Here is an 18545-nt window from a genome sequence, read left to right on the forward strand (position 1 = left end):
TTTCTCTAGTCTTTTATTCTCTTTAAAAATTATTCTATTTTAAATTTTCACTAAAACTTATTTTCTTAAATGATATTCATGTTTTGTGTTTTGCTTTAAGTAGTTTTCCTATAGCCAGATTATAAAATTTCTATGTAATTTTTCTCTGTTTATTTTTAAACTTTTAAGCTATGGTCACATATTTTCACTAAAAGTTTCAAAGTTTATTAGCATGATAGGCATACAGAACAGTTAGAGGCTGTACATTATTATTATTTTTTTTTCCAGTTTTGCTGAGTTGCAGTAGAGATGGATGTAACCAATGAAAGCACCCAGGGAAATTTCATCCTTTTGGGATTTTCTGATCGGCCTCATCTGGAGCGAATCCTCTTTGTGGTTATCTTGATCGCGTATCTCCTGACACTTGTGGGCAACACCACCATCATCCTGGTGTCTCGGCTGGATCGTTACCTCCACACTCCCATGTACTTCTTCCTTACCCACCTCTCCCTCCTGGACCTTAGTTTCACCACCAGCTCCATCCCTCAGCTTCTGTATAACCTAAATGGACATGACAAGACTATCAGCTACACAGGCTGTGCCATCCAGCTCTTCCTATTCCTGGGTCTGGGTGGTGTGGAATGTCTACTCCTGGCAGTCATGGCATATGACCGGTTTGTTGCAGTCTGCAAGCCCCTGCACTACATGGTGATCATGAATCCACAGTTATGCTTGGGTTTAGTGTCCCTTGCTTGGGGCTGTGGGGTGGCCAACTCTTTGATCATGTCTCCAATGACCCTGTGGCTACCCTGCTGTGGGTACCAGAAGGTAGACCACTTCCTGTGTGAGATGCCTGCCCTAATTCGGATGGCCTGTGTCAATACAGCTGCCGTTGAAGGCATTGCCTTTATTCTTGCAATAGGTATTGTGCTGTCGCCCTTAGTGTTTATCCTGATCTCCTATGGCTACATTGTGAGGGCTGTATTAAGTATTCAGTCATCCTCTGGAAGGCACAAAGCCTTCAACACCTGTGGCTCCCATCTCACAGTGGTCTCACTTTTCTATGGAAATATTATTTACATGTACATGCAACCACAGCCAGCTCCTCCAAGGACCAAGGCAAGTTCCTCACCCTCTTCTACAACATTGTCACCCCGCTCCTGAATCCTCTGATCTACACCCTCAGAAACAAAGAGGTGAAGGGGGCATTGAGAAGATTGACTTTGGTAAATCTCAGTTTAAGGAAGAAATTATAATAAAAGACAATGTTAGGAATTCCCTTTTAAATGTTTTATTCTTAAAAAACTTTGGATGTTTATTATTTTTCATTACCACCATCTGTCAGTGTTTTGGCAAAATTCTTCACTCTGTGACACATTCCTACTCTTTGTCCAAATCATGAAGTATACCAATTCTGATATTCAAATAATTCAAAATCAATATTTCTCAATGTAAGGTCTATTGATCCCTTTTGTTGTTCAGTGGCAAAGTCATGTCTGACCTTTTGCGACCCTGTGGACTGTAGTCCACCAGGCTCTTCTGTCCATGGATTTCCCAGGCAAGAATACTGGAGTGGGTTGTCATTTCCTTCTCCAGCTCTCAATCACTGCTGATGTACAAATATCTAAGAAATCCAAATACACGCTGTTCTAAAAAGGTAGAAACAGTAAGTAAAACCACATTTCTATTAATAATAAATCTGGAAGGAAAACTTTGGAAGAAGAAATCTATTTTACTAGATTTTCAGAAATATTTGATCACTAAGAGCACACTGAGTAATGGAATCTAATTATCCACTTTTTAGAAGTCTTGATAATATGCTATTAGGAAAAAGGAACAAGAATTTGCATCTTACTTTCATTGTCCTACAACAAAAATAAAAGCTCTTTAAGCAAAGTGTGGCTATAATTCCTTTTTATCTGTTCATTAATTCAATGCCAATTATTGAATGACTTTTCTGCTTCAAGCACTATATTCTAGGTGCTGGAATTAAATTTCTGATCAATATTGATTAGGTCCCTGTGTTTGTAAAATTTCCCTACTGTGTGTGCCAGTAATAATAAATGACAATAAAAATATAAAAAGCACTCATTTAATGTTGTGAAAAAATACAGAATTATATGTTGGAAAGTAACCATTTAGCTGTTTAAATGAGATATTCCCTGGAGATATCTAGTGAGATATTTCAGCTGCATTTGATCATGAAAAGGGAGACCTGCAACAATCATGCCAGGAGAAGGGATGTCAAGTTCAAACTTCCTAAGGTAAGAATAAGCTTCACATGAATTCAAATCAGAATAATGAGCATTATATGTGGATTCTATCATTGACAATAAGCGTATATACTACTATCAGAGAGTTTAGAAAAGGCCAGAGCATTAAAATTTTACAGGCAATGTTAAAGAGTAGGAATTTTAGTGTAAGCACAGAAAACTGTTTAGAAAGTAAACAATCTGACTTACAGTGTTACACATCCACTTCATCTGCTCTGCAGAGAATGAATGTTATGGAACAAAGGTGAATCAAGAATCTACTGCAATAAATCAGGCAACATTAGGTGATGTTTCACAGTAATCATTAACAGTGAAAAGAGAAAAATTTAAATCAATGGTGTGTTATATAAGATCAAACCAAGGGTTTTCTGATGCAATTTATGGAGTGAAAAGAGATAAGAATCAAGAATAATTTCTTGGCTTGTAAATTGAGCAATTAGTGCTTAAAGGAAGTGACTGGTATGTGCCTGTTAAGTCACTTCAGTCATGTCCAACTCTTTGCAACCCTATCGGCTGCAGCTCACCCAGGCACCTCTTACTATGGGATTCTCCAGACAAGAGTACTAGAGTGGTTTCCCAGGGTCCTCCTTTGAACCTGTGTGTGACTGGAGTAAAAGCAACCATCTCATCCTCTGTCATCCCCTACTCCTCCTCCCTTCTATCTTTCTCAGCATCAGAGTCTTGTCCAATGAATCAGCTCATCACATCAAGTGGCCAAAGTATTGGAGCTTCAGCTACAGCATCAGTCCTTCCAATGAATATTCAGGGTTTATTTCTTTTAGGACTGACTGGCTTGATCTCCTTGCTATCCAGTAGACTCTCAAGAGTCTTCTCTGGCACTACAGTTTGAAAGCATCTATTCTTTGGTGCTCAGCTTTCTTTATGGTCCAAATAACACATTTGTACATGACTATTGAAAAAACATAGCTTTGACTATACAGACTTTATCAGCAAAGTTATATCTCGGCTTTTTAATACACTATCTAGGTTTGTCATAGCTTTTCATCCAAGGAGTAAGTATCTTTTAATTTCATGGCTGCAGTCACCATCTGCAGTGATTTTGGAGTGCAAGAAAATAAAGTTTCTCACTGTTTCATTGTTTCCCCATCATTTGAAGTGATGGGACCAAATGCCATGATCTTAGCATTTCAAATGTTAGGTTTTAAGCCAGCTTTTTCACTCTCCTCTTTCACTTTCATCAAGATGTTCTTTAGTTCCTCTTCACTTTCTGCCATTAGGGTGGTATCATCTTTATAACTGAGGTTGTTGATATTTCTCCTGACAATCTTGATTCCACCTTGTGATTCATCCAGGATTTCTTATGCTGTACTCTGAATATAAGTTAAATAAGCAAAGTGACCCCAAAAAGATGTCCTTTTCATTATTGAGGACTGGAATGCAAAAGTAGGAAGTCAAGAAAAACCTGGACTAACAGGAAAATTTGGCCTTGAAGTACAGAATGAAGCAGGGCAAAGGCTAATAGAGTTCTGCCAAGAGAACACATTGGTCATAGCAAACACCCTCTTCCAACAACACAAGAGAAGACTCTACACATGGACATCACCAGATGGTCGACTGAAATCAGACTGGTTATATTCTTTGCAGCCTAACATGGAGAAGCTCTATAGAGTCAGCCAAAACAAGACCAGGAGCTGACTGTGGCTCAGATCATGAACTCCTTATTGCCAAATTCAGACTGAAATTGAAGAAAGTAGGGAAAACCACTAGACCATTCAGGTATGACCTAAATCAAATCCCTTATGAGAATACAGTGGAAGTGAGAAATAGATTTAAGGGACTAGATCTGATAGACAGAGTGCCTGATGAACTATGGACCGAGGTTCGTGACATTGTACAGAAGACAGGAATCAAGACCATCCCTAGAAAAAGAAATGGCAAAAAAGCAAAATGGCTGTCTGGGGAGTCCTTACAAACAACTGTGAAAAGAAGGGAAGCTAAAAGTAAGGAGAAAAGGAAAGATATACCCATTTGAATGCAGAATTCCAAAGAATAGCAAGGAGAAATAAGAAAGCCTTCCTCAGCAATCAATGCAAAGAAATAGAGGAAAACAATAGAATAGGAAAGACTAGAGATCTCTTCAAGAAAATTAGAAATACCAAGGGAATATTTCCTGCAAAGATGGGCTCAATAAAGGACAGAAATGGTAGGGACCAGGATGGGGAACACATGTATACCTGTGGTGGATTCATTTTGATATTTGGCAAAACTAATACAATTATGTAAAGTTTAAAAAGAAAAAAAAAAAAAATGGTAGGGACCTAACAGAAGCAAAAGATATTAAGAAGACATGGCAAGAATACACAGAAGAACTACACAAGAAAGATCTTCACGACCCAGATAATCACGATGGTGTGATCACTCACCTAGACCCAGACATCTTGGAATGTGAAGTCAAGTGGGTCTTAGGAAGCATCACTACAAGCAAAACTAGTGGAGGTGATGGAATTCCAGTTGAGCTATTTCAAATCCTAAAAGATGATGGTGTGAAAGTGCTGCACTCAATATGCCAGCAAATTTGGAAAACTCAGCAGTGGCCACAGGACTGGAAAAGTTTCGTTTTCATTCCAATCCCAAAGAAAAACAAGGCCAAAGAATGCTCAAACTACTGCACAATTGCACTCACCTCACATGCTACCAAAGTAATGCTTAAAATTCTCCAAGCCAGGCTTCAGCAATACGTGACCTGTGAACTTCCAGATGTTCAAGCTGGTTTTAGAAAATCAGAGGAACCAGAGATCAAATTGACAACATCCAACGGATCATTGAAAAAATAAGAGAGTTCCAGAAAAAGATATATTTCTGCTTTATTGACTATGCCAAAGCCTTTGAATGCATGGATCACAATAAACTGTGGAAAATTCTGAAAGAGATGGGAATACCAGACTACCTGACCTCCTGAGAAATCTGTATGCAGGTCAGGAAGCAACAGTTAGAACTGGACATGGAACAACAGACTGGTTCCAAATAGGAAAAGGAGTACATCAAGGCTGTATATTGTCACCCTACTTATTTAACTTCTATGCAGAGTACATCATGAGAAATGCTGGGCTGGAGGAAGCACAAGCTGGAATCAAGATTGCCAGGAGAAATATCAATAACCTCAGATATGCAGATGACACCACCCTTATGGCAGAAAGTGAAGAGGAACTAAAGAGCCTCTTGATGAAAGTGAAAGAGGAGAGTGAAAAAGTTAGCTTAAATAGCTCAACATTCAGAAAACTAAGATCATGACATCCGGTCCCATCACTTCATGGCAAATAGATGGGGAAACAGTGGCTGACTTTATTTTTCTGGGCTCCAAAATCACTGCAGATGGTGGTTGCAGCCATGAAATTAAATGACACTTACTCCTTGGAAGGAAAGTTATGACCAACCTAGACAACACACTAAAAAGCAGAGACATTCCTTTGCCAACAAAGGTCCATCTAGTTAAGGCTATGATTTTTCCAGTAATCATGTATGGATGTGAGAGTTGGACTATAAAGAAAGTTGAGCACAGAATAATTGATGCTTTTGAAGTGTGGTGTTGAAGAAGACTCTTGAGAGTCACTTGGACTGCAAGGAGATCCACCCAGTGCATCCTAAAGGAGATCAGTCCTGGGTGTTCACTGGAAGGACTTATGTTGAAGCTGAAACTCCAATACTTTGGCCACCTGATACAAAGAGTTGACTCATTGGAAAAGGCCCTGATGCTGGAAAAGTTTGAGGGCAGGAGGAGAAGGGGACGCCAGAGGATGAGATAGTTGGATGGCAACACCAACTCAATGGGCGTGGGCCTGGGTGGACTCCGGGAGTTGATGATGGACAGGGAGGCCTGGCGTGCTGCGGTTCATGGGGCCACAAAGAGTTAGACACGACTGAGTGACTGAACTGAACTGAACTCTGAATATAAGTTAAATATGCAAGGTGACAGTATACAGTCTTGATGTACTCCTTTCCCTTGTTTGAACCAGTCCATTGTTCCATGTTTGGTTCTAACTGGATTTACTTCTGGGCTCTATTCTGTTCCATTGGCCCCATGCCTATGTTTGTGCCAACACCATTTCATTTTAGTTTCTATAACTTTGGACTGTTTTATGAAATCTGGGAGGATTATGCCTCTTGCTGTGCTCATTTCTCTCTGAATTGCTTGGCAACTCTGCATCTTTTATGGTCTATGTAAATTTTTGAATTATTTGATCTAGCTTTGTGAAAAATGTCATGGATATTTTGACTGGGATTACATCAAATTTATCGATAGATTTGGTTTTTATGGACATTTAATAAATATTAATTCTTTCAATCCAAGTACTTGGTATCTTTTTTCATCATTTTTTGAATTCATCTTCAATTTTCTTTATCAATGTTTTATAGTTTTCAGTTTATAAATCTTTTATCTCCTTGGTCAGGTTTATTCTTAAATATTTTATTATATGATGTGATTTTATTTCTTAAAATTTGTATTGGTGTAGAGTTGATTTACAATGTTGTATTGATTTCTGTTGCAAATTAAAGTGAATCAGTTATACATATACTTATATCCATCTTTCTTTAGATTCTTTCCCCATGTAGGTCATTAATGGGTATTAAGGAGACTTTCTGTGCTATACAGTATGTCCTTATTAGTTGTCTATGTTATGTATATAGTAATGTGTATAGTTCAATCACCTTTCTGATATTTCATTATTAGTATGTAGAAATATGACAGATTTCTGTGTATTAACTTTGTATCCTGCAATTTTACTAAATTGATTCTGGTAGTAGTTTTTTGATGGTGTCTTTAAGATTTTCTTTGTTAAGTATCATGTCATCTGTAAAGATTGAGAGCCTCACTTGTTCCTTTCCAATTTTGATTCCTTTTCATTTATTTTTCTTGTCTGGTGCTGTGGCTAGGAGTTCCAAAACTCTGTTTAAAAATAGTGGTGAGAATGGGTATCCTTATCTTGCCCCAGTTTTTAGTAGGAAGGCTCTCATCTTTTCACTATTGAGTATTATGTTGGCTGTAGGTTTGTCATAATTGGCTTTTATTATTCTTGAAGTCCTTTGTTAAAATACATGTTGATAATTTTTGCATCTAAATTTATTAGGGATATACATTTATAGGTTTCTGTTTTTCTTGTAGTTGCCTTATATGACTGTGGCATAAGTGTTATTCTGGTCTCATAAGAGTTTGGAAGTGTTTCATCCCCTTCAGTTTTTTAGAAGAGTTTTAGAAGAATTGGCATTAATTATTGTGGTGGTTTAGTCACTAGGTCAAGTCCAACCCCTTCCAACCCCATGGACTGTAGCCTGCCAGGCTCCTCTGTCCATGTGATTCTCCAGGCAAGAATATTAGAGTGGGTTGCCATTTCCTTCTCCAGGGGATCTTCCCGACCCAGGAATCAAACCTGGGTCTCCTGCATTGCAGGCAGATGATTTACTGACGGAGCTTGAGGGAAGCATTAGCTATAATATAATATTTAGCAGAATTGGCAAGTGAAGAAAAGAGTTTCTTGGGGTTTTCTGTGATGGGATATTTTTGGTTACTAGTTCATTCTCAATATTAATTACTGATCTGTTGGGATTTTCTGCTTTTTTCTAATTCAGTCTCTGTAGCTGATGTATTTCTGGGAATTTATCCCTATTTTCCTGGTTATCTAATTTGTTCATTTACAGTTGCTCATTGTAGTCTTTTATGATTGTTTGTATTTCTTTTATATCTAGTGTAAGTTCTTATCTTTCTTTTGCATCTAATTTTATTTATCTGAATAGTTTCTCTTTTTTTCTTAGTTTAGCTGAAGGTTTGTCAATTTTGTTTATCTTTTCTAAAACCAGTTCTTAGTTTCATTAATCCATTCTATTGTTTTTCTAGTCCCTAATTTACTTTTTCCTTTTTATTGTTATTTCCATTCTTCTGCTATCATTTTGCTTAAGGTGTTCTTCTTTTTCTAGTTCTTAGAAGTGAAAAGTTAGATAGTATATTTGAGATAGCCCTAATTTCTTAATGTTATGCATTTATTACTCTAAAATATCTCTTCAGAGATGCTTTTGCTGAATTCCATAAGTTCTGATATGTTATGATTACATTTTATTTATTTGAGAATTTTAAAATTCCCTTTTTATTTCTTTTTTGACCCATTGTTTATCAGAAGTGTGTTTAGTTTCTACACATTTGTAAATTTTCCAACTTTCCTTTTGTTGTTCATTTCAAGTTTCCTACCACTGTGGTCAGAAAAGATAGTTGGCAAATATATTTGGCAAAACTATTACAATTATGTAAAGTTTAAACATAAAATAAAATTATAAAAATAAAAAGAAAAGATAGTTGGTATGAATCCAACCTTCTTAATTTGTTAAGATTTGTTTTGTGTCCATTCATATGATTTATCCTGGAGAATATTCTGTGTGCACTTGAGAAGAATGTGTATTCTGATTCTGTTAGATGGACTATTCTATATATGTCTGTTAAGTCCATTTGCTCTAACGTACCCAGTTACAACATTCCCTTGCTGATTTTCTGTGGATAAGATATCCATTGTTGATATTAGATTATTGAAGACACATTCCTGTTATTATACACTTGTCTATTTTTACCTTTAGATCTGATGGTATTTGCTTAACATATTTAGGTTACTTAGGTGCTTTCATGTTGGGTGAATATATATTTACTATTGTTATATCTTCTTGATATAGTGACCTCTTTTTAACTGAAGTACAGTATTGTGTAATAATAAAAACATTTTTTCCAATTTTTTCATTATAGGTTATTATGAGTTATTGAATAAAGATTTTATGCTGCATAGAAGTTTTTATGCTGCATATAATTTTTGTAAAAATTATACATGACTGTTTTGTTTATAGTCATGTGTATCTGTTAATCCCGTACCTTTAATTTGTCCCTCTTCCATCTTTGGTAACCGTAAGATTGTTTTCAATGTCTGTAAGTCTGTTTTTCTTTTACATAAATCTTTTTTTTTTTTTTTAGATTCCACATACAAATGTTATCCTATAATATTTGTCTTTATCTGAATTACTTCATTCAGTATGATAATCTCTATATTCATCCATATTGCTGCAAATGATATTCCATTATTTTTTATGGCTAAGTAGTATTCCATTGTGTATATATGTGTGTGTGTGTATGTATACACACACATATATAAATATATACATATACATATATATATACACACATATATATATACACACACATATATATATACACACACATATATAAATATATACATATACATATATATACATTTATATATATATATATGTATGTATATACATATATGTACACATATATATATGTATATGTATATGTACATATGTATATATGTATGTGTATGTGTATGTATATGTGTATGTGTATGTATATATGTATGTAAGCCCCATGCTCTGTATATATGTATGTATATATGTATATACATATATATATATACATATACACATACACATACATATATACACATATACATACATATATATACATACATATATACATATACATACATATATACATATGTATGTATGTATACACATACATACATATATACATATACATACATATATACATATACATACACATACATATATACATACACATACATATATATGTATATATGTATGTGTATGTATATATGTATGTGTATGTATATATATATATGTAAGCCCCATGCTCTGTATATCTATATCTATATATATGTATATATATACATATGTATATATATATGTATATACATATATATACATATATGTATATGTATATGTAAATGTATATGTACACATATATACATATATATATACATATATATATATATATATATATATATATATATATATATACACACACAGAGCATGGGGCTTACCCCAGGTGGCAGTAGTGGTAAAGAGTCCACCAGCCAATGCAGGAGACATAAGAGATGTGGGTTCAGTCCCTAGGTTGGGAAGATCTCGTGGGGGAAGGCAAGGAAATCCACTCTAGAATTCTTACCTGGAGAATCTCATGAACAGAGGAGCCTGACAGGCTACAGTCCATAGGGTCACAAAGAGTCAGATATAACTGAAATAGCTTAACATGCACATAAGTGTCTTGGAAGAGATATGGAAGAATAACTTTTTGATTGAAGGATGTGAAATAATTTATTTGGCAACATATACAAACATTAATTTTGAAGGAAATAACTGATAACTATTACCACAATAAAGTTAATTTTTAATAAATATCAGCATTCAGAGTGTGAGAATCCATATCAAGGAAGGATAATATAGTTAGCATGAGTAATTGGAAATGAATTTTGTCCATATTTTATAAAGAACTACTAAAATTAACAATAAAATGCCTAATTCATTATTTTTTTTTAATAGACAAACTGTTTAAATGCAACTTCTGAAAGAATGAGGTAAAAATGGACAGTAAATATGTGAGGAAGCACACAACTTTTCTGGTAATCAAAAATAGGCAAAATAAATAGCAACAAGACCATACAGATACACTCATCATATGCACAGAAATATATTATTTTGAAAATCATGCATTTTTTAAGGTTGTGAAATTAAAGGAATTCATGCTTGAATGAGTTGAACTACTAAAATTATTTAGAAAATTATTTAGAAAACACTGTGGCATTATCTATTGTAGTGGGTTGAAAGATGGCCCCCCAAAATTCATGTTCTTTTCGAACATGTGTAAATGTGACCTTTGGAAATAGAGCTTGGCATTTGTACTTAGTTTGGGATCTCAAGATGAAATCATCGTGGATTTAGGGTGAGTTCAAAATCAAATGAGTGTTTTTATAAGAGAAAAGAGCACATTAAAATATACAAAGGAAAGAAGACCAAGTGAAGAAAAAGACAGATCAGAGTTACGCTACACAAGCCAAGGAATGTGAGAAACAATCAGAAGCGAAAGAGTCTAAAAAAGATTGACACTTGAGCATTCACAGGTAGCCTAGACCAGTCAAAAACTTGAAATAGAATGTTTGGACTACAGAGTTGTGAGAAAGTAAATTTCTAATGTTTTAATCCATCAAAGTTTGTTTTGATTTTTTATGGTGACCCTAGTAATTTAATGCACATTATTAATTTTAAAATGTGCATACCTTCTCCCTAGCAAATATACTCACAGACATTTTTAAACTGTGTTTATTTTTACTGATATATGTATACAAGTATTGATAGTGTAGTTGTTTATAACAGTGAATAACAGAAAATGCCCCAATGTCTAATACATTTGAATGTTAAATAATTTATGCATATTGATGCTATAGAAGTTTATAAAGGTCAAAATAAATTAAAATTAAAACTTTGGGAACAATCTGACAAGCAAAATGTTAAGTAAAAAAAACTAGACAGAATAGATATACTATTTTTTTCAACATATATTTGGTTAAAGAAATTAAAAATTAGGTCATATTCAAGTCTTTAATCCATTTTTGGTTGATTTTTATGTATGGTATGACATAGTTGTCTAGTTCTCTTTTTTAGTGTGTAGCTTTTTAGGACTGCAGGACTATACAGCTGCAGGTCTTATATAGACACAAGGGTTAAATATTTTTAATCTAGCTGGTGTATTTCCAATTTACATTTAAAAGGCAATAACCAGTGAAAAGATAAGTGAAAGTACAAAATAAATTATGTAGAGTAATAATATTTCTTAATAATAAAATTACTCAATGAAAGCTTTATAAATTCAAATATATAATTTATGGACACAGCATAGAACTTAAGAGAAGTAATGGATGGGCTATTTTTAATAAATTGTTAAAGGTCATATATTCAAATATGTAAATAAGTCAAATATGTAAAAATATTTAAAGATTAGAAATAATAAATGGGTAAGTATAGTATGAAAAAGTCCAAAATAAAAATGTTTACATAACACACACACAAGGAAATTTTCCAAATCAAGTAAAACTAAATGAATAAATATATCTTTCAATTATAATAAGGTCTCTATCATTTACTAACTCAATAAAATGAAAAGTATAAAATCATATATACTAAATTTATGATTTGGATTGTATAAAGTATACATATACATACACGCATTTATTTTTTATGTTATAAATGTACATAACGCATCAGTTTGATAAGAACAGAAACATTAAAAAATAATTATTCCCTTGGATTCATTATTTTCACCTGTGAAAATTTATCAAGAAAAAAATATTTTACACAAAGTGGAACCCTTAATGGAAATAAATCTATAAATTGAAAAGAAATGCTATGACAAATTTAAAAAATAGTTAAGTATACTGGTATCATTAGTTAAGACAAATTACTATAGGTAATTAGTTTAATAACACCAAAGCTAAACTATTGTGGTTATAGCAATTAGTAAAACAAAAACACACCAGTTTCTGTATAAAATGGTGAGAATAAGAAGAAAATCTTGTGTTTGTGAGCCACACTTGAAACATATGCTCAAAATTAAATATATTATAGTAAGAATTGAAAAAAGAAAGTTCTGACCAATGTATTATAAATATTGACTTAAATATTGTTACAACTCAATGGTTTAGGGAAAATTACTTTAAAATGTGGTAGAGAATCAATATTACTTAGTATTCACATTTTTTTCTCTTGTCTAATTTTTTTTTAAAAAAGTTATTTTTTATATTGATTGCTGATTGGCAAATTGCTGACATTGCATTTTTGTTAATAAATTGGTGAGGATCTTATGAAACATAGAAGGAAGGCACACTATGTTTCATTAGCAGTCCACTAAAGATAAGGTTGAAGTGGTTTGGCCATGAGATGTCTACAGAAAAGCGCCATTTGTTGATTATATATTTCTCATCTCTGTTACTGTAAAATCCTTCTGTAACTAAGGTCAATTCTTTCTTCTCCTATTCTCAATAGATATCAACTTACTTGATTATTTTTCTTCTCAATACTTTCCTGAGGGCTCCAGACATCTCTTTGTTTCTCAGGCTGTAGATGAGGGGATTGAGCATGGGAGTGAGGATGGTATAGAAGACAGAGACCACTTTGTCCTGCTCAGCAGTGTGATAGGCTTTGGGGAGAAAATATTTGATGATGGCAGTTCCATAGAAGAGAATCACCACAATCATATGGGAAGAACAAGTTGACAAAGCCTTCCTCATCCCCATGTTTAATTCTAATCTTAAAACAGTGGAGAAAATCTGCCCATATGAGGCCATTATGGCAGATATTGGAAAGAGGAGAAATATAACACCACTGATAAAAAGACCATTTTCATAAAGAGAAGTGTCAGCACAAACAAGTTTCAGGAGAGCTGGGATCTCACAAAAGAAATGATGGATTTCTCTGGAGCCACAAAAAGGAAGATTCAGAACATAGACAACATGGACGAAGGCATTGATAAGTGCACCCAGCCAAGTGCCAGCCACCATGAAAATGCAAACTGTAGGGCGCATGAGAATTGAGTAGTGAAGGGGATGGCATATAGCCACATAGCGATCGTAAGCCATGACTGCCAGAAGAAGGCACTCTGCTCCCACCAGAGTCATGAAGAGGAAGAGCTGGATTCCACAGTTAGTATAAGAAATGTTGTTTCGTCCAGACAAAAAGTCAATGGCTATCTTGGGAACAAAAGTAGAGATATACAAGAGGTCCATCAAGGAAAGTTGACTGAGAAGAAAGTACATAGGAGTATGGAGATGAGAGTTCAACCAAATGAGTATCACCATCATAATATTGACAATAAGGGCCACAAGAAAAACTAGAAAGATGAAAGTAAAAAGTAGCTTGGGGATTAGGATGCAGTGAAATAGCCCGAGGAGAACAAAGTCAGTTCCAGTGGTCCTGTTGTTCCATATCTCCATTCTGTCCATCCCAATTCATTTCCTTGGGTAGAGTTTACAAATATCTTTAGGTCCACATTTATTTTACAATGTATCACTTTCATTTTCTTTCTTAGAAATATCAATGATATATTTTATGTATAAAGTTTTGACTACATTTAATTCTATGTCTTTACCACAGAATGTTGTCACTATCACAAGTTTAGTGCAAAATTTCTTAAGACAGTTTTATAAGTACGTCTGAAGAAGTACTCTACACTTGCAGTATTTTAAGAAAAATGTAAACTTTTTGAAAATTTTAAGTACAATTTAATTAAAAGAATAAAAAGTATGTATCTGTATAGATCTGCCTATTTATCTATAAAAAATTCAGCACATATTTAAAAAGTCATTCCATGGTCTTGGATAGTTCTGATTTCTAAGTACTAAAGATAAAATAAAGATTTCAATCCTAAGTGAATAAGTAATCTACACACCTACACAAAATGTGTTGAGTATTTTACATATGTCATGTTTTGATCATTATAACAGCTTTCAAAGGATAACTTTCTTTGATTTCAAAATATGAATTTGACTCTCAAAGAGTCAACTAACATATACAGATATAGAGTAAGGGAACTAGAACTACTATAACTAGATCTAAATTTTTGCAAATGTTTTGATCTAGTCTTAACATGTTACCAAATTTCTCTAAAAGAGAAATCTTTAAGGTTTCTGTTTTTAAATAAACAATGTGTAAGATTGCTTTTACTTTACTTTTTTTTTTGAATTTGACAATCTAAGACCATCCAGAAAGTACAGAAAGAAGTTCAGTGTTGAACAGGCTGCTTTCTGAGTCAGATTCCAAATACTGATACCACATAGTCACAAGACTCTTGATATTATGCAAAAGAAACACAGTAGCAAACAACCAGACACCTGTTATTGATATAGCCAGTTGGGTTGGTAATTTTCATCTGTGTGGATAGTTCAGTGAAATTTGGGGAGTAAAAAAACATACAGCAATTAATATAATGAAGAAATAATCTAGTCTTTAGAGGAAAAAGTGAAGAAAAACTCCATTGATAGGTTCAAATACAGTGTGAGAAGTAATTTTCTAATGCACAGACATTATATTTTTCAAGATGTCCCTCAAAACTGTGACATAATAAAGCAGAATACCAAACTATTAGACTTGCTCCTTGAAGAATGTAGTTAGTTATTTGTTGTCATGATCTATAGTGACTTGCTTTTATGGCTTGAAATCTGACCATCAGTTATGTTGTTCTTACATAAGAAATTTCACTAAAATTGGCATTGACTCCTGAATGAGAATTTCTTTAAATAAGCCATCTCAATTAAGAAAAAAAGAAAAAGATTACCTTTACTCAGGCTTTATTTGGCGTCTGTTTTTATCCCATGTCTTTATGAAAAGTGTCTGTGAAGCTGCATACACTTTGCTCAAAGGAAAAGAGAAAGTGAGTAAAAATGCTTCAGTAAGAAAATTAAAAAAAAAACAAAAAGAAAAACTCACACACATGTACTTTAATCCCTGAGGGTAAATTAATTGTATTGTATCTAAATACAAATGCATCATTTAGTATAAAACTATATATTTTTCAGAGTCAGTAGTGAATATTACTCATTGGCAGGTGCAGATGGAGTCTAGGTAGGATAAGGGAACTATAAAATATTAAGTAAATTATTAAAAGGCTATCCTATATCTTTAGCCATCTCTTAATTTGATGTTCGTCATCCAGCAAATAGTGCTATTATAGGGCCATTAAGATTTTAGACACTCAGAAAGAATTTTGAAATTTTGAGTTACTTCAAACAGGGTACTTTTCTTATTTACCACCAAATAACTTGGTTTATGATAGTTTTGAAGTCCCAGACCACATGAAGTGAGTATTTGGTTTTGTTTGCCCATCCAAAGTGAAAATTAACATGTAAGAAAGTAGACATAATCATAGACTTTTTTTTTTTATTAATATAAAATTTTATTTAACCTAATATTGTCCAAATGATTTCCACAAATGATATTTTATATAATAGCCCATAAAATGGTTAAAATTATATTCTCAATAGGTTTATATGCTAATGATGTTTTTAGAAGCACATTTACAGATTTGACTGACAATTTAACTGCCTATATATATATATATATATATATATTTTTTTTTTTTTTTTTTTTAACATGACGAAAGGGTTTCTCCTGCTTTGGCAGGCATGTTCTTTACCACTAGTACCACTAGGGAAGTCCAACTTATACAAGCCCACCAGGTTCCTCTGTCTTTGAGATTCTCCAGGCAAGAATATTGGAGTGGGCTGCCATGCCCTCCTTCAGGGAGTCTCCCAGACCCAGAGATTGAACTTACATCTCCTGTGTTTTCTGAATTACAAGCAGATTCTTTATTTCCTGAGCCATTGGGGAAGCCCCAAAACTTACACATAGTAAGTGCACAAATCTGGTACTAAAAAGTATTATTCAATTTCATTTATTGTTGATATTAAATTAAAATTTTGAATAAATTATTCCTTAATTTTACTTTTAGCTATTTTGCAAAACAAGGCTGATGATGTTGGGAAAGGTAAATGCTTACCTAAGTAGAACACTGCCTTGCATCACCAAGCCTTTCAATTAATTTTTTTTGAATCAAATAAATTCAACTTTTTTCAGAAATATTAGCTATAAATTTTATTTTTCCCTCAAAATATCGACAGAAATTTATTAACATGAACAAAAGAATTGCACACAAAAATATTCAGAGTGATTCATCGCTTAATGTCAGGTTCATACATTACCAATGAACAATAGTCATCAGACATCTCTCTGCCATAAAGAGTGTGACAAATTATAATTTATCTGTACGATCTTCAGGGAAAATATCCCTTGTTTGCCTATCTTCTCCCTTAGGTAACATAGTCATTCTATTGGCCTTCAAATGCCCCAATTAAATGTCTGCCTTCTTAAGAACAAAAATATCAATCAATTTCATAATCATTTTTATCAGCACCAAATTCCCCCATCTTGACAACTCAAAAATTACCAAGTCAATATCCCAATTGAGAATTTAATAGATATGACTGTAGAATAGTGTCTTTTAATACCTATGCAATGCTGCATGTGGGTTATTAGTTCCCTGACCAGGGCTCCAACCTGAACCCTCTGCATTGGAAGCAAGGATTTTTGACTGCAAGACCGTCAGAGAAGTCCCAGAGAGCAAGTGGACTTCTTTCCAGCCTTCACCATTGTTTAGTGATCTCAGATATATTATTTGACCTTTCATTCTTCATGTATAAAATGGGATAATAAGAGGATGCAGATGCACGTATATGATTTTGTGATAATGGTATACAATTAATGATAATCAGTTACAATAATAGTAATCGATTATTTCAAATTCCTTAAGACAGTGACAGCTGCACAGGGATAATAAAAGTTTCACCATATGGAAATTAATTTGAAGTCTAGCTATAATTAGGACTATGAATTGATCCACACAGTGTTATTTTACCTTCTCTCATATCAAATACACAAATTAGAGACATATATAACAGCCAACATGTATCTTTTTCATTGGAGTATAATTGCTTTATAATGTTGTGTTAGTTTCTGCTCTACAATGAAGTGAATCAGCTGTATGTGTGATTCTATTTCCTGAATATCATATCACTCATGTACATCAAGTCCTTTAGGTTTTTTCAACTAGGTATAATGCATCCACCATTGTGAATTTTGTGCACTTGTGATATTATTGTACATATTTTATTAAAGTATCCCTGAGCACTGTAATTCAAAAATTATTCTTGCTTTTCTGTATATAGAGAAACAGATAATTGTTTCTCAGAAGTTGAGCTTGATTTCAGAAAGATACATCCAGCTGAATTTGAGTTACTGGGAAGGTATTAAGTCACACTGTGAGGTTGGTTAGGTCACACAGTGAGACGTTCGGTGTAGTATTGATTTTAGGGTGGGTCAAAGGGCTTTTTCTAGGGCATTTGTCTACTATATTAAACATATTAGTATTTATTGATTCATTTGTATGTATCAACCTGAGTTATAAATACTCTGCATATATATTAAATCCTCAGACCTGCTAATGTCCATATAAGTAAGACATTGTAAATAATGCTGCTTCAGTGCCTATGATCATCACCACCATGTTTTACATCTACACAACTTTAATATCATTAAAGTTTTGATTGACAATTATTTTAATCTGCTTAGAAAAATTTAAAATATAGTGTGAATATCTAAATTCATCAGAAATCAGCATTTGAGAGGGACTTCAGCATGCCTCAAAAGCATTACGACATATAATGAGAAAGTCCATCTCTCCTTTCACAACTGAACTTATTTGTGCAAAAGTTACCAAAACAGAAAAAAAAGAAAAAAACAATATTAGCGCTATAATTACTAAAAGAAAGGGAGAGTGTACAAACGATTTTGGAGTTAATTTGTTAATTTAAGCCTTTTTATAAGTTTCCTTTGGGCTATAAAATAGCATATGCACAAAACGTGTGTGTGCTCCATTGCTCA

At 33.5% G+C, this 18545-nt stretch overlaps 2 protein-coding genes across 2 annotated transcripts; one reads left to right on the forward strand and one right to left on the reverse strand.

The window, feature by feature from the left end:
• Window positions 1-288: 288 nt before the first annotated feature.
• Window positions 289-1235, forward strand: LOC102277572 (olfactory receptor 2W3-like). Its single transcript, XM_014483331.1, is given in 2 exon segments — window positions 289-1072; window positions 1075-1235. Coding segments are annotated over 2 exon segments (945 nt in total).
• Window positions 1236-13105: 11870 nt separating this feature from the next.
• On the reverse strand, window positions 13106-13909 carry LOC102277282 (olfactory receptor 2T27). The gene has a single exon (XM_005910781.2). The coding sequence runs from the start codon at window positions 13907-13909 to the stop codon at window positions 13106-13108; it is 804 nt and encodes a 267-aa protein (XP_005910843.2).
• Between the last annotated feature and the right edge of the window lie 4636 nt (window positions 13910-18545).

Source organism: Bos mutus, chromosome 7 (assembly GCF_027580195.1).
Source record: "Bos mutus isolate GX-2022 chromosome 7, NWIPB_WYAK_1.1, whole genome shotgun sequence".
NCBI classification, from domain to species: Eukaryota; Metazoa; Chordata; class Mammalia; order Artiodactyla; family Bovidae; genus Bos; species Bos mutus.